Below are 26,095 nucleotides of genomic sequence, written 5' to 3'. Positions count from 1 at the left end.
CAAATAAATTCACTTAAAGAGATACGAAAAAGTAATGTGACTTACGTATAGGCTATGCAAAGGTTTTGTATTTGATCTTTATTTTAAACTGTGGTATGATTTCCAAAGCGTGTATCGATTTTTGATTTCAGATTTTTATTGTCATCTTTTTTTAATATATATAGCCTATAGTGCCACAGTGACGCATCCTAAAACCCGGAAGTAAACTTCTTCCGGTTCCTTCGACAAAACCAATGCAATTTCTCCATGGGATTTTGGAAAATAGCTCGAAATAAGGTCTGTGTTTGACACAAATTGAAGAGACAGATCACGTTTTGTTCAGCCGGATAATATCCACATGTCTACCCTACTTTTATAATTTTCGAATAATAAATCTATCGATCATAAATCTATTGATTAGATTTATGATTCAATTTGTGTCAACCAAAGACCTGCAGAACCTATGTTAGCTTTCATCAAACTCGACGAGACCCCAGTTTTATCGACTCGCTAACTTATAATGCAAATAATAATAATAATAACAAGCAAAGTACACTGACTTCAATTATATATGTTAATCTGTATATTAATATTGTATTCATCTCGGTATACATTGCAAATGTACTGTTCTATTTTTGATTATTTGTTTATTTTGTATTGCTTATACATAGATATTTGCTGTTTAGGATTATTTTGTCATTTAATAAAATTGTATTCCATGACAAAATAATTTCCCAAACTGGGATCAATAAAAGTATATCTTATATGTTATTATCTTATAACTTATTTGTATCTGTTTTTTAATAACTAATTCATTCAATGTATTTATAGTATTAGTGTGAATGCTGTTTACAGCATTCCACTATAGTTCTTCAAATCTTTATTCTCCTTATTTCAACCAATACTTTGGCTTTCAATAACTTCAGCGTACTTTCAGCTACAGAAACCATTCAAATATCAAAAATATTCAGCCTTTTCAGCACATGATGGGAAACTTTCAACTTTTTCAAAATATGTTATACTTTTTCAAAAATGCAGCTTTTTTAACTCTTTTTTTAACATGTAACTCAATGGGAGGAACCTTCAAATCCTCTTTTCCATACACCGTGCGCCAAATGCTACTCCTTCCACATACTTTCAGCTAGAGACTTCATTCCAACTTTAAAACGGTCACCAGCTATAAAACTTGTTCTTCAGATCTTTTATATTTTTTACACTTTTTGAGATATTTAACTTAGTTTGGAGCTTGGTAAAGAGGCCTTCTTCAGATTTTAACATGAGTGTGTACTGCGCCGCTCGTTAAGGCTTAGAGTGCGTGATGTCACAGCTAGAGTGGAGGAGAGCTTGAAATCATCTTAAATTATTTTTTAAAACTGCCATAATTCCCAAACCCTACACTCCTTGGACATCATTTTTTGTGAAAAACGTAGGAAAACCTCTCCTACCTTGAAAAATTAAGGAAATTAAGAAAAAAAATTAAACAAAATGCCTCCTGAGGGCATGAAGTGACAAAAACGTTCAACATGTCTCCATTAAGGCCCATTGTAAATCAAGCCTGATCTGTCCTCAGAGCAGCAGCTGCACACCTTTAATAAATCTGCCAAAAATGTCACATTATGGACCCGAAAGTACACAAAAAGCAGACTCTGACGCTCCTCACGGTCCTGACATTCTCCACGCGTTGACATTTTACGAAAGCAGCTACCGTTTTTAAACTATAGTTAGAAATGTAAGAGGTTTATTTCCCATTCAGAACAATGGGAAGGCTCTCCTTTCACAGCACATCTCCATGGAAACCTTTGATCTCTGGGCTCACGTACACAGGTGTTTGATATTGTCGTCACCATGGTAACCTTTGATCTCTGGGCTCACACACAGGTTTTTGATAACGTTGTCACCTCAAACACAAACAAACGGACTGGAGTTTAAAGACTGTCTCAGCCTATTATTTTCTGTCTGATGGAGACTTCATACTGACTTCAACATGTTCCACATATTTTATACATTATTGGTGACGTTTGGTTTTAGTTCAAAAGTTTGCAGTTAAACTATTCTGATGCTTTTCAAAGCGTCTTTACTTTCTTTTCTCTTCTTAATACACATTCATTCACTACTACTTACATTTAATATTTAATTCCTTCAGCCTACTTTCAGCTATAAACCATTCAACTATTAACTTATTCAGCTATTTCAGGACATTGAGGCTATACATTTAGTTGTTTATACCTTTTCTTAGGTCCCATGTCATGGCCATTTCCACTGATCATAATTCCATTGTTGAGGTCTACTAGAATAGATTTATATTGTGCAATTTTCCAAACTCACATTGGTTTCTCATACAGCATACACTACGTGAATTCACTGAATTTCACTCTCTGCCTTTAACGGCTCGTTATAGCTCCAATAGCTCCAGCCCCCACCATCCCTGTGAGCACAGTGTGCTCTGATTGGTCGGGACGTTGTGAATCGCGCTGAGTTTAGTGGAGGTGTGGTTTCCTTGTTTAGTGATACACAGCGAAACACAGCCAAACTCATCCTGAGCACACACAAAGTCACAGCCGTAGTAAAAACAATAAGTGTGGCTTGATATTGAGTAAGAAAAAGGTTGATAAACGCTGTGAGAATGGGTCTGCAGAGAGAATTTCGCCGCGATCCCAACTGTCTGTTATCAGCCTGCAGCCAGGGAGGAGAAATCAGCAGAGCTGCCTACGTCACGATACCCAGGAAGTAAACAATGGAAAATGAGAAATCTCCAACGAGGCGTTTTGGGGAGGTTTTGGGGAGAGTTTTACTCGCTACAGGGTGCACTTTGAAGGTTTTTGACCGCAGACCGTTTACATGCATACAAACCTTCATAACACACAAGGGGACGGTAATAACCGGGAAAGCATGACATGGGACCTTTAAATATTAAGCTTATTCACTAAATTCAGCAACAAATGTACAGTTTACAGCATTCACACGCATTTTCAGCAGGAAATGCATTTTTTAGTTTCAGTTTGCCCTCTATTTGTGAGCCTAAATATCAGGATCTGTCTGCTGTGATGTTAGTCTGTGTCTTTTTGCCAATGCATTTAAGGGTTTTCAAGTTAACATTCCTTCCTGTGTTCAGAACTTGATTTATTATTGGGTGGCTCAGATTCAGTGCACACAGGGACCATGTGGTGTGTTTTCCAAAATAAGGTTATTTTAGATGAAAGGATTATAGAGAATTGATATGCACAAAATAGACTGCCTGTTTTCTTCAACATCCACCCCCAATTTGATTAGGGGCCCGTTGGCAAAGCGCCTCAATTTCCCAGACTACATAGCTTCTTCTACGTCCGCCATATTGCCTTCGCCTAAACGCTCACGCTAGATCGGCTCGCATCCACAACGGAACATTGTAAGTATAGAAACAATCGTATTTTACGCAATGTATGAATGTATCGTTTATATGTCTGAATATAATTATCAGAGACCGTTTCCATGCATGTTTACAGATATTTAACAGATGGAGAAATGTTTAAATAAGCGTATAAAGCACGCGAGAGGCTGGTGCGGCGGCGGCGGCTCTTTCGCTGTTGTTGTTTTTCCCTCTGTCACAGCCACAAATTACATTCACGACCCCCTTGCTATATTTAAAACATTAACATTTAGTATCATTAGCTGTAATGTTAGACACACAAATAGTTAAACAGGCAAGCCGTCTTTGTTGTCTTTCGACCACGTACATGCTGTACCAGAATGCGCCTCGAATGTTAGCATCACGAAGGATAGCTAGCTTCTCTGTTAGCCACTTAGCATTAGCCGAGCCCCACACATTTTACGTGATATATGTGCGCGGGGTCTGTCTTTTATCTGTAAATGATTCGTTAATAGGCTACTTATAACATGGACTGAATCAAATGCTAATGTATAACTAGCTACTCCTTGTCTTGTGCTAGCTATCAACATTAGCTACTACGACTTAACATCATGGATGTATAATAAGAACATACGCAGTAGGCTACTGTACATCTTGTTGGAGTCAGATTGTTATAATAACACATTGGGTTTTGTTTATCAGGATTCTACCTTGAGGTGTATACCACTGTCAATTGTTAAGAAACCTTAAAATGCATATACACGAATTACCGTTTGAAAGTATTCCAAATGTTGTGGTGTCTTGAAATGTCTTTATTGTCAGACAGATATCAACTCAAATACTGTTAAGGTGAAACACAATCCATCCATCCATCTTCTCCCGCTTATCCGTGGTCGGGTCGCGGGGGTAGCAGTTCCAGCAGAGAGCCCCAAACTTTCTTTTCCCTGGCGACATCAACCAGCTCTGACTGGGGGATCCCAAGGCGCTCCCAGGCCAGCGAAGAGATATAATCCCTCCACCTGGTCCTAGGTCTACCCCTTGAAACACAATAACGTCAATATTTGTATTATATAATCAATTGTAAAAGTCATACATTTAAAAAGGAGCACGTTTTGGACTAGCAAGCCATTTAGGAAAGTAGCCCCCTAAAAATGTTTCTGTTCTGTTGATGTGATTTATAAAATATGTAATTTGGAAAATAAAATGTTAGAACTATAAATTCCTAAAGGAAAATGTTAATACTGTAAACATTGAGACATGGATCAGACGTGGTGAACATGTACAGTACAGGTTACAATTTTAATTAACAGTCATAATAAAGAACAGCGCTGTCAAATTCAGATGTTCCCTAATCTTCTTGAGAATCTTCACTTTCAATGTGTGCAGTATCCAAGTGTCAAATAAGAACTGGGGGTTATTCTCTCCATCAGTGTTTCCGCCAGACCAGGGCTGAGAGCGGGAGGGGCTTGAATTTTGACTTGAGCCGTCCCTTATAGATACTGTCTTTTTACGTTAGTGAGCCGGATCATTTGGCTCGGCTCTCTTAAAGCGCCGGCTCCCAAACGGCTCTTCATGTTACCACAGTTTACCACGGAGCCTCAGTTTCGCCACTGCGAGGCTCTGCTGCTCGCAGCTCACGCGCGTGCTCCACTAGCAGGCACCTTCGATGCCGGGGAACGATCTTCAATACTCCGAAAAGAATCCCACCAGACTCCTTTGCCCCTCCAACAGAGGGATGTCCTTTTTCCTTTTTGTCATTTCAAGCGATAAAAACTCTCGATCTTCTCTCGAATTATTAATATTTTTGGATGCCCTCGGCTCGAGTTCAGGGCGTCCCGAGCTGAATAAGGGCGTCAAATGACGGCAAGACGCCCCCCTGGCGGAAACGCTGCTCTCCATCCATTGGTGCTTCTAAATTCATCCTCTGTATTCTTCAATATAAATGGCAATATAAGTGTTTCATATTGATTTACTAATCTTGTCCCTTTATATATGTAATTGAGATCCAGTTTCTCACAAATGGAGGTTACTTGACAATGTACATTTTAAGCATACTGTACTGTAGGGCTGCTCGATTATGGCAAAAATCATAATCTCGATTATTTGGGTCAATAATTGATATCACGATTATCCATTTACTTTGAAAACATCAATTTATTGGAGAAAAAACATTTGAACAGTATGTTTTTAACAGTTGATTACCCTGGACTTTAAGCATAATTCAACTGAAAAACCTATACAAAAAAAAGTAATAATGGCCTGTGGATAATTAATGCTCAAAAAGATATAATAATGGGAATGTTCTTTTGTTGTGCAAGCTGATGTATTGTACAGATCTGTTTCCTAAGCGTTTTGCTCTATGAAAGACAAAGCAAATTAGTGAGTATTAATGTTATTGCCATCTGTAATAAACATTGTAACATGACAAGAACATTTACTTTTGTGTTTCAGTGTTGCAACTTGCAGTGATGACACAAACGGTTCAGACCAACGGGGTTCAGCCCCTCAGTAAGACCTGGGAGCTGAGTCTGTACGAGCTGCAGAGAACTCCACAGGTAACAATTCATAGTATATTATTTCACTCATTTAAAGGTGGGGTAGGTCATTTTGGAGAAACCAGCTCCAGTGCGCTAGAATTTGAAAATACACAGCCTGAAAAAATCTGCCACTTCCTCACAGAGTCCCTCCTCCAACACACACGAACGCACACATGACCAATGAGGGCACGAGATAAATTTGTGCACAGATGGAAGGCTGACAGGCAGGTAGGCCATCCAGTCATTTTAGCCGGGCCGGCTCAGATGATTGGTCGTGTTTTTTACAGCGCCACGGCTTCCAGAGATGATATTTATTCATGGATTTGTTGTCAAAGCACTTCAGATATTCATTGCTATCGGGATGTTAAGAGCATTCCATGGAGTATAACAAAAAGTATCTCGAGCCGGTTTCTCAAACTTACCTACCCCACCTTTAAGTGTCTTTATCAAATATCTCTTGTTGACATGTTTTCCTTAAGCTTACATTCATTTAATTGTTTTCAACACATGGTGGGCCACCCATGTATACCTAAAAACATGAACAGAGCATTGTCAGCATGATGCCCCTCTACAGACAGATGTATCTTTGTGTGTACTAACCTTCATCTGGATCTGTTTCGTACTGGCACAGGAGGCGATAACAGATGGACTGGAAATAGCAGTATCGCCCAGGTCCTTGCACAGCGAACTCATGTGTCCTATATGCCTGGACATGCTGAAGAACACAATGACAACCAAAGAATGTCTGCACCGCTTCTGCGCTGATTGTATCATCACAGCCTTAAGATCTGGGTAAGTTTCACCCAGCAGGAGAGCTTTCTCCTACCCATTTCCCACCAAAGCGGATCCAGGGCTGATTCAGAGCCGGACCCGATTGCAAACATGTTTTTTATTCTTTCCACTGCTGTGATGCCAGCTCTCGGCCCTGAATACGGGTTACCATTTGAAACCAACAATCTGCTGGGCTGGAACAAAACAAACTTTGCGGAGATCATTGTAGCGTTGAATCAGATCAGATTTATTCTTTGATCAAGGCAGCATACAAACATGAAGACAAACTTCCTCGCTATACTATAAGACTATACCGCTTCCTGTCTAATCACAAACTCAGCTGTGAACCATTGTCCTGCCATATATAGGCATAATGACATGCCTGTCATACCCGACACGCACATTAGACAGCCAATAAGTGAGACTTAAATGAACATCTTTTAAACCGTAGTGGGACTCACAAAAATAAATAGTTAAGAGTTTACGCTAAAGCCTTAATAAGACAAACATTCAAACCATAATGATGAAAGGAAAATGGCTAACAGTTGGATAGGCATCATTTGATTTAGTTTGTCTCTTTTCCCTCCCTGCAGTAATAAAGAGTGTCCTACATGTCGTAAGAAGCTGGTTTCCAAGAGGTCGCTGCGTCCAGACCCTAACTTTGATGCTCTGATAAGTAAGTTACCTCAGAAGTTACAAGGAAGTTTAATTACTACGCAGAAAAACATTTTTATTCATTTAATTTTTCCCATTTCAGGCAAGATTTATCCCAGTCGTGACGAATATGAAGCCCACCAAGAGAGGGTGTTGGCTCGCATCAGCAAACACAACAACCAGCAAGCCCTGTCCCACAGCATAGAGGAGGGGCTGAAGATACAGGCTATGACTAGGTACACACTCACCTCCAGACACACAATGACAATGCAAACAAAAGAGTGTGTCCTCTCCAATGATTGGACTTTGGGTTTGTTTCCTTCAGATTGCAGCGTGGTAAGAGACACACAGTGGAGAATGGGAGCGGAGCTGAGGACAACGGAGACTCCTCCCACTGTAGCAACGCCTCTGTCCATAGCAACCAGGTATGTTTCAGACTATCAAACATTACGACAATGAGGATGCATTTTTTACATAACGGTGTATGCAACCAGGAAGTGCTAAACCTTAGACACCATGCTAATAATAATGGTTAACAGTAATTGTTACGCTGAACTTGTGTGATGATTAGACTGAGGAGATGTGGTTACTGTTGAGATGCACACTGCTGTTTGTGCAGGCAAGCATGCATACCTACAGGATGTGAATACCAGAGGTGTGGACTCGAGTCACATGACTTGGACTCGAGTCAGACTCGAGTCACACATTTTATGACTTGAGACTCGACTTGACAACATCACAAAAGACTTGCGACTCGACTTGGACTTGAACACCAATGACTCGGGACTTGACTTGGACTTGAGCCTTCTGACTTGAGGTGACTTGCTACTTTAATTCAGAGGTCTCCAACACGCCGATCGCGAGCTGCCGCTAGAAGAGCAGACTCCCGTCGGAGAGAGCAGAATCTTCAGCCGCTCCTACTCTTGCTGAGAATCCTTGCAGGCAGGGGCGGGTCTTTGTTTAGCTGGGCCACCATGCGGCCAATCATATGCGAGGACACACTAGGATCATACCATTATGTGAAAGAAGGGTGGGGGGCACAGCATGTGTAGTGGTACAGGCCAGCTGCACAGAGCCGGATTTAAATGCAAGCGCGTCGGAAAAAGTCAAGAAATTAGCGAAAACCGAAAAAAGAAGCGGCATCTGGCTGCTTGTCAATGATATTGGAGAAAGCAAAGCTGAGTGCAGGATTTGTAAAAATGAAAATAACCTTCAGAGCAGTTTTTTTTTTTGGTAACCACTCAGGATTTATTGTCAGAGGTGGGAGAAGTTCAGACAATTAAAAAAAGTTACAATCAGGGTTCCCGCGGGGTCTTAATAAGTCTTAAAAAGTCTTACATTTGATAATCAGAATTTAAGGCCTTAAAAAGGTCTTAAATATGATTTAGAAGGTCTTAAAAATTATCGGATTTGAAAGGTACTTCTATGTTGCGATAGCGTCTAAATGTGTTTTGGGGGAAATGTCCGGGCTGCAAAGTAACCAGTACGGTAATAGCCTTTCAGTTCCCCCCAACAATTTGTATTGAATTAAATCAACATGGAACCAGTAATCACTAACTTTGTTACCCCCGGCCCCTTATTGGAGAACACCCAGCTAGTAACCTAGCAACCAAGCTTCAGCTCATGTAGCCTATCTTCGAATCTACTTACAAATAAATATGGGGAAGTGTAAGTTCAACCGTATTTGGTTGGAAAACATCTAATTTAGTGCTTGGTTGAAACCAGTGGAGGGAACGTGTTTGAAGCCCGCTGCACCTTTTGCAAAAGAAATTAGCGTTAGCTAGTGCAGCAGCAGCTAATGTAGCGTTAGCTAGTGCAGCAGCAGCTAATGCAGCAGCTCCCGCAACAACACCGGGGGACCTCCGGGCGAAGTTTGGGTCTACGTCAACCCTAAAAGCGGAGGTGCTGTAGACGCTACACACACGGGCTGCTCGATTATGGCAATAATCAAGATTATGTTGGTCAATAATTAATATCACGATTATTAAATATGATTATTCATTGACTTTGAAAACATCCATTTATTGAACTTTAAAACAAATAATAATTTGAAGAGTATCTTTTTAACTGTTGATTACCCTGAACGTATAATTCAACTGAAAAACCAATACAAAAATTAATTAAATAAATGATACATTACTAAAAAATTAATTAGATCAAATATGTTGTAGTGCACTGTCACAACCTAGCAAAGCAAAATAATCGTTTTTTACGATTATGTTGTTTTCGTAATTGTGGCAGGCCAAAATCGTAATTGCGATTAAAATATGATTAATTGCACAGCCCTAACACACACACACACTCAAGCACACACACAGATACACACTTTTTGTCTAACACGCTAACACAGTTCTGTACTGTTATGCTGTTGTGTTCAGTCATTGTTCTTATGTTGAACATGAATACATTTACTTTGTAAGTGATTATGGGACGTATTTCTTCTTTCATATCAATTTTCCTTCATACTTTATTGCCGTGAAATAGGTCTTAAATTCTATTCAAAGTGGTCTTAAAAAGGTGTTATTTGAGTTGGCGAAACCTGCAGGAACCCTGTACAATAAAAAGTCCTGCATTCAAAATGTTACAAGTAAAAGTACAAAAGTATTAGCATCAAAATATAGTTAAAGTACCACCTGCAGAGGGATCTAGATTCAGGTGTTCTCTTCCCCATAGAGACCGCCTCGCTGCACATTATCCCTTGCATAAAGATAGATTGTGGGTCCCTTACATCATGTTGTACACAGTAGAAATAAACATTCTGGTTACCTCAACATCAGGGATCTTATACATTAAACTCCTTCTGAATCAAACCGTCACGGTAGCCTTACCTTACCGATCCCTCTTAAATTAGAAAAACACACGTTACTTTACCAGCAGAGAGAAAATGGATTATTAAATTATTAATGTGACTAATAAAGAGCAGTTTGATTATTAAGTATTATTCTGTTGATCGATGTCATTACATTTGGTGAAAAACACATAATGACTTGTTTATGACTCGTTTTGTCAAAGTTTAGGACTTGACTTGACTTGAACTTGCCCATCCTGACTTGAGACTTGACTTGGACTTGCAAGACAATGACTTGGTCCCACCTCTGGTGAATACTAATATAGAGTGGTGCAGGAATTAGTTCAAAAACCTGGAAATGAGTAAATACACCATTGGTGAATGTCTGAAGTTTCGATGTATCATAAACTAAATCAACTACTAAACGCCATCACGCGGAAGATTAGCTGCCTTTAGCTTAGCAGTGGTGATGCACAGCCATGCATTTATACTTCAGAAATCATAAAGTGGTTTTAATATGTGGAGATTATCCTGCTGAACAAAGCGTCTATCATTAATGTGTGTTTGCCAAACTTTGTAAATATAATAATCCCATCTTTTTGTCAAAGGAGCCCTTTCGATGCTATCTTCCGAGTCAGCATAAATAAATGCATCATCACTGCTTTCTATTGGGGAGGAGAATATGTCAGGGTGTCGGCGGGGTCTTTTGAGTTTAAGTTGATAAATCAATTGAGAGAAAATGAACTCTGTTAAAATGTATTAAACGGCATTTTCCAAGGTGTTACATTTTGTTGCTTGTTTTCAATAAGTATATGAATGGTCCAAAGAGGTTGTATTCTACAGTCTGCCTGAATGTACTCATTGCGTAGGTGTGGAGTGTGATTCTGTGTAGTTTATTTATGGCATCCTCTTGGATTTGACGTCATCTAAACAGGACATCGCACGCTCACTGCTTGATAGCACGCGAAGGTCCGTTTACGCCGGTTGTAACAACATCGTTATGGGGAAATGCAAGTCTGCGTCCAAATGGTTGGAAGATAAGGAGGACAATCAATACTGTATATAGTCAATGTGAGGTAAAGTGTGCAATGTAACCGGTTAGAATTCAAAGTGGCGATGAGGTCTTAACATGTATGGAAAGGGTCTTAACCCTCCTGTTGTCCTGGGGTCATTTTTGACCCCAAAAGGAACTCTATTGCTGTCAATAATAGGTTTTTAATTCATCAAATGGTCTGAAAATGATAGGGGTTGTTCAATACTATGCTCTTAACGATTAACATACATTTGAAGTAATTTAATTGAATTATGGGTGTTTTATTGTATTTTATAACACCTTAAGCCCTCTGGGGTCAAAAATGACCCCGCAGGACAAAGTGGAGCAATGGGGCAAATTTTTTCGGCATAATGATGCAACAACCCCCTGCCTGCTCCTCGGGGTACACACACACACACACACACACACACACACACACACACACACACACACACACACACACACACACACACACACACACACACACACACACACACACACACTTTTGATGTATAGGATCAATCCATTTTTAGATCAACAAAAATCATAAACAAAAAAGATAGACGAAAAACAAACAGGCCTTTTCTCACGGTTGCTGGGGCATTTCACCTTTTAGTCCCTCCCTCCTTACGGCACACACACACACACACACACACACACACACACACACCTTTGATGTATAGGATCAATCAATTGTTAGATCAACAAAAATCATAAACAAAAAAGATAGACGAAAAACAAACGGGCCTTTTCTCACGGTTGCTGGGGCATTTTACCTTTTAGTCCCTCCCTAGTTACGGCACACTCACATACACACCTTTGATGTATTGGATCAATCAATTGTCAAGTCAAAAACAAACGCCTTTTCTCACGGTTGCTGGGGCATTTCACATTTTATTCTGAGAGAGACAGGCAGCAAAATGAGGAGGCAGAAACATTTGACTGTGGAGGAGGTTCATGAGCTAATCTTTAACCGTGTTATGGAGGAAAAATCAACCGATGAGGAGGATTCAGGGTCAGAAGAGGAGGAAACTCATGAAGAGGTGATCGATGTAAGTTACAGCCCAAATTCTTCCTCTGAAGAAGCCCCCACATCGCCCGCTTCTGAAATGGAAGAAGGTTTTGAAATGGAGGAAAATGAATATGAAGAGGTAGAATCAGAAATGGAAGAAGTGTCAGAAGTGGAGGACCGCACTTATTTTGAGGAAGTGGAAGAATCCACTGATGAGGAAGAATCTGAGGAAGAGGACCCAGCTGAGATGGAAGAATATTTCCAATCTAAGGATGAAAAAATGATCTGGTCTTCCATCCCTCCCTGTGACGGACGTCGCATGGTAACAGCAGAGAAAGCAGAGAGAGAGACAAGCCGCCAGGGTCCAACCCTGTATGCAAGGTCTCGTATCGAGGACATAAAGTCTGCTTTTTATCTGTTTCTGCCCAAGGCCATCGAAGAGTCAGTGCTGAACATGACTAACAAGGAGGGGCAGCGTGTTTATGGGAAACAATGGAGAAAGATGGATCAAATGGACCTGCAGGCATACGTGGGTTTGTTGGTTCTAGCTGGAGTGTACCGATCCAGCAAAGAGGCTACAGCAAGTCTATGGAATGCAGAGTCTGGTAGGGCAATTTTCCGTGCTACCATGACACTTAAAATGTTTCATAAAATCTCCAGAGTCATAAGATTTGATGACAAAGACACAAGAAAAGATCGCCGGGCACGAGACAAACTTGCTCCAATTCGAGACGTTTGGGACACGTGGGTGTCTCTCTTGCCAATGATGTACAATCCAGGCACTAATGTGACTGTCGATGAGCGCCTGGTCCCATTCAGTGGTCGCTGTCCATTCAAACAGTATATCCCAAGCAAACCAGGGAAATATGGGATAAAAATATGGGCAGCATGCGATGCCAGGTCAAGCTACGCATGGAATATGCAGATATACACTGGCAAACCTGCTGGTGGGACGTCAGAAAAGAATCAGGGCATGCGAGTTGTCCTTGATATGACAGAAGGCCTCCAGGGAAAAACGATAACCTGTGACAACTTCTTTACTTCACATGCCCTTGGCCTGGCGCTGCTGAAAAGAAAGCTGTTCATGGTGGGAACAGTAAGGAGAAATAAACCTGAGCTTCCCCCTGCACTGGTGTCAAAAGCGGACAGGGCTCGTTTCTCATCAAAGTTTGCTTTCACCGAGACCCATGCTCTCTCTGGTGTCCTATCTCCCCAAGAAACAGAGAAATGTTCTTCTGATGAGCACTCTGCATCGGGATGCAGCTGTGAGCGACAGGGATGACAAAAAGCCCCAAATCATCGAAGATTACAATCACAACAAAGGGGGTGTCGATAACCTTGACAAGGTATTTCACATTTATTATTCATAATGTTAATACTATTATGTATGGGAAGGATAATGCATTGAATTTGTGTGTAGGAAATAAACATACATTCCAGAATATGTTTTGGTTTGTTTATTTTGTTTCAAGGTTACCAGTGTGTACACGTGCAAAAGAATGACAGCCCGTTGGCCCCTAGTTGTCTTCTTCAACATTCTCGACGTGTCTGCATACAATTCCTTTGTCCTGTGGTCTGAGATCAATCCAGCCTGGAATCAGGGGAAGTGCAACAAGAGGAGGCTGTTCATGGAGGAGCTTGGACGACAACTTGTGATACCTCACATCCAGCAACGCAAGGTCAGCATTAAGCTTCATTTCTGTTGCTCTTCCTTCTGTAGTGTCCTCACAATTTGAACTTTTTGTATTTGCACTGTGATTTATTATAATAAAGTTTGACTTGACTTGACAGGTTCTTCCCCGCACGCCAGCCGCTGCCAGTTTGGTTATGGAGGTCCAGCAGTTCTGCTCCAGCTCTACCTCTGCAGCAGCTACCCGTCACCCAGCTCCCACTCGCCCAGCTCCCGCTCGCCCAGCTCCCACTCGCCCAGCTACCGCTCGTCAAGCTCCCACTCGCCTAGCTCCCGCTCGCCAAGCTCCCCCTCCTGACCCATTACCCAAAAGGAGCAGGTGCAAATTCTGCCCTCGCCAGATTGATGTCAAAACCAAGAAAATTTGCCAAAGATGCAATGCATACATCTGCAAAGATCACACCATTGTTACCTGCCCTGCATGCAACTGAGGGCACATTAAATGTGTAACACAGAAATGCGTGAGGTTTCCACTTTAAATTCTTGAAATAACAGTCGAGCAAGACGGGGTCAAAAATGACCCCAGAGGGCACAAGGTGTGATTATGTGTTGTCATTAAAAAAAAAAAAATTATTCAAAAAGGGCATCCTTACTAAACTTTGACATATACCAGTCTGTGATAAGACAAATAGTCACAATACGATATGTTCAAATTATTAAATAGTTTCATTAATTTTTTAACTCAGAAAACGGTAAAATTTCATATAAATTAGGATCTATCGGCCCTAAATTCCAAAACTGAGGGAAAAATGTGTGGTAATGGGTTGTACTGAAGTAGAACTAAAGGTGTAACACAAAATTGATTGACATTTCATACTTTATGCTTGAAATAACAGTCAAGCAAGACGGGGTCAAAAATGACCCCAGAGGGCACAAGGTGTGATGTGTTGTCATTAAAAAAATATAAATTCTTCAAAAAGGGCATCCTTACTAAACTTTGACATATACCAGTCTCAGATAAGACAAATAGTCACAATACAATATGGTCAAATTAATTCATTGTTTAACTTTTTTTTTTTATCAGAAAATGGTATAATTTCATATAAATTAGGGTCTATCGGCCCTAAATTCCAAAACTGAGGGAAAAATGTGTGGTAATGGGTTGTACTGAAGTAGAACTAAAGGTGTAACACAAAATGTATTCACATTTTATACTTTATGCGTTAAATATCAGACAAGTCAGATGGGGTCATTTTTGACCCCAGAGGGCACAAGGTGCATAGTAATCGGGAGGACATTACGAGGGTTTTAAAAGGACATTTGACGTCAGGATTCCTGCGTATGTTCTCATTGGTGTGTTTTGCAATTTTTTTTTCAGGAGGCAGGTCCAAGCATTAAGCGCACCAAGACGAGTGATGACAGCGGGTTGGACATGGACAACGCTGCTGAGAACGGGGGTGGGGACTCTGTGATTGATGGTGGAGCCAGCGAGATAGAACTGGTGTTCAGGCCACACCCCACCCTGATGGAGAAGGACGATGCTCAAAACAGGTAGTCACCCTCACACATACTGCATTGTATAGAGCTTTTTCCAGCCTTTGGAAACCCACCAGAACGCTTTACAAATACAGTCAGCATTCAGGAGACTAACATTCACACACACTCTCACACTGTTGGCCATTAGGTTCTATTTGGGGTTGAGTATCTTGCCCAAGCTCACATTGAAACGTTTCATAGCAATGGCATACCTTAAAGAGCCTGTGGAAGCCTCCCAACAACTGTTGTGCAATGAAATATTGGGTTACTAGTCATCTTGAACCGTCAGTTTAAAAAAGAAGGTGCGATACCGTTCCGATAACTATCAATATTTTCGAACATCGCGGGGAAATTCCTTCCACTCATTTTGAAGTTTTGGGGGAAGCCGGAAGTGACGTCAATGCGGGAACGCTTCACTGCGGCGAGAGAGCCAAACACGGACAAAGTGTGTTGTCATGCGTAGAAATGGTGAATTACTGAGTTTAGGCACGTTAATAACGTTTTAATGAAGTTGACTACAGTATATTCATATTTGTCAGTGCTTTCATGTCAATTCGGCGAACATAAACATAAATGATCGTGGTGAAGATGATGATTACATTAGGATTAAAATCGAAGCTGCTGAATTTCCTCCCGTCGGATGTGATATAAAAACAAATCGATTATTTTTGTAGTTGTAAACTCAAGTGGATTAAACTACATTTATTAGTGCTTTCATGTCAATTCGGCGAACATATGATTTTTTGAACATTAAATGATCGTGAGGATGATGATTTAAAAATCGTTTGTTTGAGCCGGTCTGCATTTCCTGATGAGAAAACAAACCGATGCTTTTTGTAGTTGTAGTACACCAACATGGATTAAACGTGTGTTTTTTTCACCACAATGTTGGAGAAATTAATGGATAAAATGCACGGATTATTATTATTATTATTCCCACTCCGATCGGGACACTAGGTCCCTTTCTTATTTCTCTAACTCCCCTCCTCGAGACTTAGTCCCGCCCACAGGAGATGCGAGCCGAGGAGGGGAACCGAGGAGAGAGGAGGGGAAGCAGCAGGCGGTTAGAGAAATGAGAACTCCTCTCCTCTGAGCGGTCATTTTAAAGAGACGTCCATTAATGATGACAGGAGGCACAGCAGCCCTCTGTCTGATGGACAGATGTGTTCATGATGACTTATATATTTACTTTGATTCATTCACAGTGCGGTATAATGAGACAATAACAGGCTACAGATGCGGACACACACACACACATATATATATATTTATATACATATATATACAATTTCAGAATCAAACAGATTACTCTCATAAAGTAACACTATCAGAGACTGGATATATCCCCCCCCCCCCTCTCTGGTCGCTACAATGAGGAAAATAAATTACGGGCCAAAAGTTTTATTTACAAGTATTAAAAGTAAGCAGAGGACACCAAACCAACTGAGACCTGTCTGTCCGCCGCATCTACGCACACACTGTACCACACACACCTACACACTGTACCACACACACCTACACACTGTACCACACACACGCACCTACAGCTAACATCCTAACAGCCGTTGTGTATTTTATTATGTGAAGCACTAAATGGTTTTAGAAAAATATGGACTCTTTGTTTGTAGATATCTACTAAACTAAAGCAAATAAAGAGAGTAGGCCTGTTATACTGAGTGATATATATTATACACACTGCTCTGCTTTCTGCACGGACCTCACAGTTGTTCTCTCTGGAAACATATAAGAGCAGTTAATAAAATAATATCCAGGGGATGCATGCAGAGCTGTGATTGGCTGAGATAAGTCCGGCCGTGCGTCACGACTCTTTGAAACATCTCTGTTGCCGGAAATGCATCCACGAAGGAGCCGTGGAGGACCCATCAGTGTATCCTCGGTTAGAGCTCCTCCAGAGAGCCTGCTCGGTGCTCGATCCTCGAAGTGCATTTAGAGAAATGAGATGTCCTTCAACATGGCGCGCTGAAATTCATTTCCGGGTCACTACCGGAGGACCGAGGGGTCGAGGAGGGGGAATGAAATGAGAAAGGGCCTAGGTCCACCGTTTCCCCGCAGCGAGGCTCCCCCCGTTGACAGTTTACGTGGGCTGGGTGCAGTGGCGGACTGGCCATCGGGACGAATCCCGATGGGCCGGTACCGAAGTGGGCCGGTCGGATAAGTCACTAGCACATCCCCCACTCCCCCCGTTGACAACTTACTAGCGGTACCGAAGTGGGCCGGTCGAGAGTCCCGGGAGGATTTTTAGTCCCATTCCACCACTGGCTACATGACCGTATGATCGCCCATATTGACGCACCTAATTCCTAAACTTCTAACAGATACAACATAAAGCGATCCTTCAGCCTCATATGAGCTCTCAGACACGTTCAAAATGAAACTGTCATCGCTGTCTGAGCTTGCTGCTGTGTGCACCATCGTGCGCTTACATGCAGATGCTGGGATCCTGAACGGTGCAGCTGGAGCGCTGTGCCCGCAATGACGTCACACATCATTTGGCGGGACTTGAAGAATCCCAGAGAAGATCCAGAAAATGGTCAACATTGAAGGGCAGATTAATGGTTATCAAAGTACAAATATCCAAAATCAGTTCAGTAATGGTTTTCAAGGGGACAATATTTACTCAAATTGATGGGTTTGGATGATGGGGGAAACTCGTGTCACAGGCTCTTTAAAGATCAAATGCAAAGGTTTTTTTATAATTGCCAGTAAAATCGAAATCATATAGCTACAACACTATCTAAGATATTGCAGTATTAAAATCGGAGATAATATGCGTCTGGCAATGCGCAATATTTATTTTGTTCAACCCCCAACACCAAGTCCGACGATTTATTTTCTCAGCTGCTCCTCCGCAAGATGGCGGCGCGTGACGTCACAGTGGCCAAACAAACAAACCTTGGCTTATCGCTCACAGCTGCTTCCGCCGATAGTACAACTTAGTTTCGTGATCATGTCTGATTCTGAGTAGACTATAGACTAAAAGCTTTAGGAATCCAAACTATAACATATAATAAGTACCCTGTATCAAGATTGATGCAAAACAAGTGACGTTTGACCTTTTTAGAGAGGTTTAGAAAAATAAAGTCCAGGCGGACTCACCACTGGGTAATTTGGGAACCATCACAACCAAACACAATGCTAACAGTGAGACTCTGAATTAGCCCCGAGCGAAAAATGCTAACCTATTACTGCACCGAAATCACTCCTAGCGCCCTTATTACTTATCCTAGCTCCACATCCAACACATTGTTTATGATCGTAAAGACACAGCATCTAACAGTGCCCACCTCTATAAGCACCCACTCGGCTGAAAGAAATGAAAGCATGGCGGAGGGCTTTTTTGATGCATAGGCCTAATGAAGTGGTTAGAAGAATGTTGGGTTTTCTAAGTGCTCACAGTCACTTTTAATTGCGCGGGGCGCATTTTTAATTGGGCCAGGAGGAATAATAGTGGATTTAATCCCTATCATAATGCATATTGTTCACACTTTTCCGTTATGAGTGGAGGAGCGATGAATGAGCTGCAGATAAACTACAATGCTAACAGTGAATTAGCCCCGAGCGAAAAATGCTAACCTTTTACTGCACCGAAATCACTCCTAGCGCCCTTATTACTTATAGCTCCACATCCAACAGATTGTTTATGATCGTAAAGACACAGAATCTAACGGTGCCCACCTCTATAAGCAATAAAACTGCAATTCCGTTATCTGCGTTATCTGCTGTGCTCCGTGCGCTTTGAAATCTAATCAAAAGTTGTTTACCTCAATTCTTTGGCGTTTCTGCATCGCCCGGCTCTTTCGTTCTTTCAGTGGTTTCTTGTGCTGAAATGTGGAGGGGACGGCTCCGGGTTTCAGCCTCCGACGTGCTATTAATGCTTCTCCACCAACAGACTTCATGATAGCAGGATCAACGTCGTATGCATAACACGCGAAGTGGTCAGAACACAACTTGCTCCATTTTGTCGGTTGCCATCCAACACGATTCACTAAAAAAATCCATTTTTTGCGGATGATTTGGTCTTTGGGAAATGCATGTAAAACTCTCCCAGATCCCGCACCGTTCGTACAACAAAAAGCTCAACAATAACCCATGTTAATTCAGTTTTCTTTTCGAAAAACATGTGACCGAGACTGCCGAGTCGGGATATTTGGTCCAGAGACTGTTTGGCAACTATTACGTCACGCGCGCGGAGGCTGCTGGGAATTACATGTCAGAAATTCAGACGGCTTTGGGTCGAGTTTTGGATCAATAAAAAGCTTTTTTTTGGGTGTATTATCTCGATTTAAATAAAATAAAAAATACAGGCAGTCTTAAAAACAACATTTCTATAAAAATGTAGCATATTTGGAAGCTTTGCATTTGATCTTTAAGTTATCATTAATATGTTAACATAATACATAAAGGCAAGAAGACAAAGGGTAATACTAACGTATACTATTTTGATCATGTTTAATATTAGCTAGAATACAGTGCACAGTTGTTGTGTAGAATGTTGTGTTTGCACTAAGGAGTGACATGGAACATGGTTCCAAAACAAAACACTGTAAAAGTGCTTTGATTAAATCAGTCCTATGTGGTTACAATGGCCTGCCTGCTGATGTTTGAATGGTGTCCGCAGTGTGGAGTTTGTCCCTCGCTACATCAAGACGTCCGGTAACGCCACAGTGGATCACCTGTCCAAATACCTGGCTGTCCGACTGGCTCTGGAGGAGCTGAGGAGAAACGCTGAGGCCAGCCCTGTGAACGTGGAGGCAGCTTCAGAGAAACAGTACACCATCTACATACCTACTGCGGCAAACCAGTTCACTGTGAGTACACACACTAGATATTTTTCCAATCTCAATATTATTATCCAGTGTTTCCCACATAATTTGATTCTATTTGTAGAATCATGCAAATGAGCCATAATCTCATTAAATATGCGCATATTTTAATACATTTCAGGAACACAATTCTGAACACTGGATATTCAGGTTCGAAATTGTGGTTTCATTTTGTAGTCATATTAGAATCTAAAGTTTTTACAGAAGGGATTTTGGTTATCTCTTTTTATCACTCCATAAATCAGAAAATACTGTCAACAGCTCTAAAATATCAATTTTCACCATGTTTTTAGGTATACAATGTTGTGTAATTCAGGCTATGAATGATATATGAACAAACCCTTCTGTAAAAGCCTTCATAATATTGCTAGGAATATAACTGGAAGGTTTGGTGTATGTACGTGCAACTGAAGTGGAAATGTCGGACTCAGAGTAGGAGAAAAAACTAATCTTGAGAAAACGACCTTTAAAGATTGCAGTGAGGCGCTAGCTAAACCCTCCTGTTCTTTGGATGACAGCTTGCTTATCGACGCACTCCGTGAAGGTATTTCATGTTCGGGGTCATTTGTTTTTTTTTAGTGCTGTCAAAATTATCGCGTTAACGGCGGTAATTAATTTTTTGAATTAATTGCGTTAAAATATTTAACGCATTTAACGCATGTGCAGAATGGCCCGCCCCATACGTGCCACCAGTGGCAGCGCCAGGGTATGGCTGGGGTAGGCTACACCCATACCAAGAAATGGCTTAGCCCCACCATGAAAAATGATGTTAAAGTAAGCTAAATAAAGTCTGCCAACTCGCGCGGAGTAAATTGCACAGACAGCAGTTAGTAAGATTGATTTCAGTAGCCACGGTTTTGAAAACTTTTGTCACGTAGTGATCGTCTTCTCAATAGAACATCTTTGATAACGGCGTGGTGTTGTTGCAGGAAGTCCCGACGGAGAATACTTTTGCTGTAGTACAGGGGTGCACATAACTGGTACGCAGGTTATGTGCGTAATCTGAAATGCGTACCGTCACTTGTGTCACAAAGCGCATTTGCGTACCGACGTACTTGTGAAGCTTTTCCAGAAGGCGGTTAGATCACCGGACGACAGAGTCGGTCTCCGTGTGCACAGACAGGGCTGCTGTTAACGTCGGTCTGTACGACGGAATTGTGCCAAAACTACGCCAACCGGCTGCGGAGGGAGACTCCCCCCCTTCACTGGAGAACTGCGCTAAAACAGCTGATCACAACGTTCACACTCTGTGGTCACGAAGTACTCCACTAGCCGCCCCCCCCCCCCTCTGTCGACTTTCCTGAAGTACTCCCCCGTTGATAGAAATCAACACGTAATGAAATAAGACCCCACGGTTTGATGATTGATAGGTGTGTGGGTTGTCTTTCATTTTGACACTCAGAAAAATGTTATAATAAACATAGATACTGTATGTTAAATGGATATATCCGCCTTCTTTTATTTATCTTTCCATTCCCACAACAATATGCATAAATAAATGGCATATTTTGGACATAGTTCGAATGGTGATTAATCATGATTAATTCATTTTTAAGCTGTGATTAATCTGATTAAAATGTTTAATCGTTTGACAGCCCTATTTTTTTGTATAACCTTGCTTCGTGCAAGTGACAATTGTTGTCGTCTTCTCTGTGAACGTTTTTTTCGCCGTTCTTTTGCCATTTTGAGATTTACATTTCTAGCGGAAAGCTAACCAGGAAGTGTTTTAGCACACCACGTGACGCATCTGAACGAATCACGTTGTCAGAAATTGACACCAGCCAATGAGATTTTGTTTCTTGGTTTAAGACCCCTTTGTGCTTTCACGATTGGTTGCTGATACAAAGGAAATGACCATATTTGGATCCGATGAGATTGTGCAGGAGAGACGGAGCTTTCCAGCGATATCTCTGTAGACATGGTGCACACAGCGGTCGCGGTACTTTATGTTACGTTAGAATGCTAACTTTTGGTGAATTTAGGAGAAATCTACAGACGCAAATAGACAAACTATAGTAAAATAAACACTTAAATGTGTATTTTGTACGTTTTCCTTCCAAAAGCCTGAAAGAAAACATGTTATAGAATCAAAATAGCACAAAATCTCAAAATGTACCAGTACTTGAAAAACGATGTTTTTGCCTGCCGTGTCTCGCCTTAATGAGTGAGACACACCAGAGTTGAGGATCTGTGGGGTTTGTATGTCGATGTATGGGAAACACTGTTATTTGTATTACTATTATTAATAATAAGGGGTGCATAGTAGGGATCGACCGATATGGCTTTTTCAAGGCCGATACCGATTATTAGTAATCAAGGAGACCGATATTTGGAACCGATATACATTTGCAGTAAAATCAGATAATCTTGGTGTCAAAATGTAGAATAACAGAAACTCCAACACAACTCTTTGAAATGCATTTAAGCATATATTATGTTTAATGAACTTTTAAACATCTTACAACTGGTTTCCTCTCTGTGCCCTTTTCTTTAGTGCAGCCATCTGCAATGAGTTAGAGAGAGACAAGAAGTGGGGCTGCAGGCTGACATGCTTAACTAACAATAATGCTTAAGTTATTATATCAAAACAATGCCAGTCTATCTAGCATAACATCCCAATAAGCTGCTAGCAACTGCAAAACACTAGTGCTAGCTAATGTTTTGCAAAGTATTAAAAGTGAGGCTATTACAGTAGACCTAACGTTAGTCTAGTAGCCTCACTTCTAATATGTTGCTAAACATTTGCTAGATACATGTTGGCTAGCTAATGAGCTTCACATATCAACCTGAAAAACTGCGAGGCTCCACTCGCAGCCCCCCCCGCACCCAACTCTGACTGACTTCCCGCGTCCCTGTGTAACTGGGAAACTGATAGAATTGGATTTTAAGATCGTGGTGTTTTTGCAACTTCAGCTGAGGGGATAGGGATGTTTATTGAACAGAGCCATACCATAGTATGGCTCTGCGCTGCTGCTTGCTTCAGTCTGTGTCTGCGTTCTTTTGCACCTGCCTGTAATCTGAGAAGGTCCCGCCTCTCTGGCTGGCTCCCGCCCGGAACATTTTCAGTGTTGATTGACACTTCAGTAATAGCCTATCAGATAGCGCTGTGGGCGGGACATTGCTCGTGTACACAGAGTGGTGACTGCAGCCAGAGAAACGGCCGCATCAGAGCCAAAGTTTTATCGGCAATTTGATAAAAAAAGGCCGATACCGATAATCGGTCAAATGCGGAATATCGGTCGACCCCTAGTGCATAGACCTTTTTCAGGGGCGGACTGGCCATCTGTAGAATGTCTCCACAGCGAGGCTCCCCCCGTTGACAATTTACTAGCATACTAGTAGTAGTATGGGGAACGCTACGTTTGTATACATAAGCACTGCACTGGTGACAGTGATATATTAGATTTGTGTTTGATGTGTTACCCTCTGTCCACAGGTTCTGAACGGGTCCTTCTCTCTGGAGCTGGTCAGTGAAAAGTACTGGAAGGTGAACAAACCCATGGAGCTGTACTTTGCTCCTACTAAAGAACACAAGTAGACTCACACACATAAAACACACTCGGCAGTTGGAAGTAAACACATGGACTCGGTTACACCTGCACACACACTAACAAGAGGACAGGAGTGTGTTTCTCTGAAGGAGATGAGGGGGTTGAGCCCTCTAAAGGACTCTTGTAAAAAGAAAACCAACTCTGTTTTATATTCTCTTTCTCTGTGTGTCTTTCTATCCTCTGTAGACGGCAGCAGATCAGTACAGCAGCAGCTCATCGCTTCTTTCACTATTTCTTAGTATCATCCAGTATTCTACTCGCAAATCCCCTCCATGCCACGTGGTTTCGGTCCAACATAAGCTAGTTGAGAAATGTTTGCTCCTCATTCCCAAACAACTCTCAGATTCCTCTAAAAGTCACCGCCAGTATCTGAAATATTGTATATATTGTCAAAATAGGGCATAAGCTTGGAAAACCTAATAATATGATTCATAAGGGCCTGTGCTTCTCAACTGAACACAGACATCCAACACCAAGCTGACATGTATGGAAGCAAAGAAAGGCCAAAATGAATACAACTTGAATGCTAAAATAAATTGTAAAATGTAATCGCTTTTGAATTATCGATTGAAATATTTAACTATCTGCATTCATGTGGTCTTGCGATTTAAAAAAACATATTTTTGAGAGTCTAGGTTCCTATTTAAGTGTTTATCCACATCAGTTTGAGTTCATTGAAATATCATAAATCCAGTCAAAGCAACCTGGTATTCAGAACTTCCCTGCACTTTTGGATCTGAATCTTTTAAATGTTGGAATATTGGGCCTATTTTCCTCCAAAAAGCAGACATTTTTTCAAAGTAAAATATTTTAATGTTCAACATAGTGGTTACATTTGATAAATGGGTTCCTTATTAAATTCAAACGACTGGCCTTTCTTTGCTTCCTCAGACCACCCTATCTCACATGGGACTTCTCTGTGTGACAGAGCACCTGTTAGAGCAGATGTTGAACACTGTAGAGCAGAGCTCTGACCAGCAGGGGTCAGAATTCCTCTCTATAGTGGAATAAAGCTACAAACATTGCCTCAGGCATTTTGTTTCTTCTTTGAGGGGGTTCTCAGAATATTTGTTGTTCTCTAAACAGTTTTTTCTTCTAAATAAAAGTAGAGGCTGGTGAAGCTTTGAATGTCTGCCATGTTTTTGTCAGAGAAGACTGTACCGCGATCGATGAGGAACACTTCCTCTTTTAGTTTGTAATAACTTCTCTCACTCTCAGCTGTTGTGTTGATCTGTTGCCCGTAGAAACAAACTGTTCTAATATCTGTGACTTGTTCTTTTATAAATGTCTTTTGTCACAAGGAAAGGAAGGATGGGGTTTGATTGGAGGCGGGTGGGGTGGGAGGATTTAATTTGTCAGCGCCATAGACAGTCAGACTATCCAAGTATTCTCATGCTCCCTGACCAGTGGATCTCCATCACTTCTATGTAGGCACCTATTGTGATTGTGAAACTGGTTTTATGTTTCCATGTAGCTAACTGAAGGGTTTAAAGCTCAACAAGAACAGAACAACCGTGAGAATTTGACATTTAAGAGTCTGAGCAAGTAAAGGTTTTGTCATTATTGGTGTGTAGATGCATGACTCATGGGAGACTGGATGACGAGCATTTTAAATGAATCCCTCAATACAGCCTGTCATCTCATTTTCACTGATGTTTGATATTTTGATGGCGGTGCAGGTCTTTTGTGGACACCTGCAGCATTTTAGGGTTAACGTGGTGTCGTCACACCTAAAGAAGTATTTCAAATTTCACTGTGAGAACCTGTATACTGCATCTTTCTGTTTGGACAATAAACCTGAATCTGTGTTGCTCAACATGGAATTCTGAGCACCTGTGTTTTTATTGTCTCTGTTTAAAATCTGCATTTTAGGTGTGATCATATCACATATTGGTATAACATCTATGATTTCTTTATAAAAGGCTGGCGTAGAGTCACTTTCTAATCCTATAATGACCTATAGGAAAAAATGTTTAATTGAATGTGGCAAAAATAGGTATAAGTATATAATACAATACAAAAAATATATATGTTCCAGTGTTGTCCTGAGTGGATTCTAACTAAATTATTTAATGCTTGCTAAATAATTTGAAGATTTAGTCAATTTCATAGGAAATTGCTTCTCTAACTCTGAACTTCTGAATAGTGCATCAATCTATTACAATTACTTTTAGTTGACCTCAAACAAAGATGTCAATCACTGATTCTGCCAGAGGCCTGTACTACGAAGCCGGATTTTCGCTTGGCGAGCTAACTTCAGGGAAAGCTCTGGGTTTCCGGTCCTACGGCGCTGGTTCACTTCTTAGCGGGCTAGTATATATATATATATATATATAGTATTGTGGTGATCACTGTAACATAATTCACTCATGGAACTACAGTTTGGGGGTATTGGTTCCGCACGGACATATGTA

General features: G+C 41.1%; 1 protein-coding gene and 1 pseudogene across 2 annotated transcripts; both read left to right on the top strand.

Annotated features, from left to right (window-relative positions):
- The first annotated feature begins 3,234 nt into the window (after positions 1-3,234).
- rnf2 (ring finger protein 2) lies at positions 3,235-25,511 on the top strand. 2 transcript variants are annotated; one of them, XM_034206379.1, is made up of 9 exons: positions 3,235-3,364; positions 5,777-5,880; positions 6,494-6,654; positions 7,227-7,309; positions 7,391-7,523; positions 7,613-7,712; positions 15,129-15,301; positions 19,926-20,115; positions 23,567-25,511. In XM_034206379.1, the coding sequence occupies exons 2-9, from the start codon at positions 5,794-5,796 to the stop codon at positions 23,666-23,668; spliced, it is 1,029 nt and encodes a 342-aa protein (XP_034062270.1). In that variant the 5' UTR covers positions 3,235-3,364; positions 5,777-5,793; the 3' UTR covers positions 23,669-25,511. The 2 variants fall into 2 exon arrangements, with proteins under 2 accessions (XP_034062270.1, XP_034062268.1); XM_034206377.1 differs by having other exon boundaries at positions 6,488-6,654.
- LOC117539998 lies at positions 10,720-14,403 on the top strand (annotated as a pseudogene).
- Positions 25,512-26,095: the final 584 nt, after the last annotated feature.

Source organism: Gymnodraco acuticeps, unplaced genomic scaffold (genome assembly GCF_902827175.1).
Source record: "Gymnodraco acuticeps unplaced genomic scaffold, fGymAcu1.1, whole genome shotgun sequence".
In the NCBI taxonomy this organism is placed as follows: domain Eukaryota; kingdom Metazoa; phylum Chordata; class Actinopteri; order Perciformes; family Bathydraconidae; genus Gymnodraco; species Gymnodraco acuticeps.
Note: the sequence above shows the minus strand (reverse complement) of the source record. Positions and strands in the feature narration are given on the sequence as shown.

Excerpts from the sequence above, each read along its gene's own strand:
- rnf2 (XM_034206377.1), top strand. The coding sequence starts at position 5,794 with ATGACACAAACGGTTCAGACCAACGGGGTTCAGCCCCTCAGTAAGACC. Across the intron at positions 5,881-6,487 it reads AGCTGCAGAGAACTCCACAG|GCACAGGAGGCGATAACAGA; the intron begins GTAACAATTCAT and ends TGTTTCGTACTG. Across the intron at positions 20,116-23,566 it reads CTGCGGCAAACCAGTTCACT|GTTCTGAACGGGTCCTTCTC; the intron begins GTGAGTACACAC and ends CTCTGTCCACAG.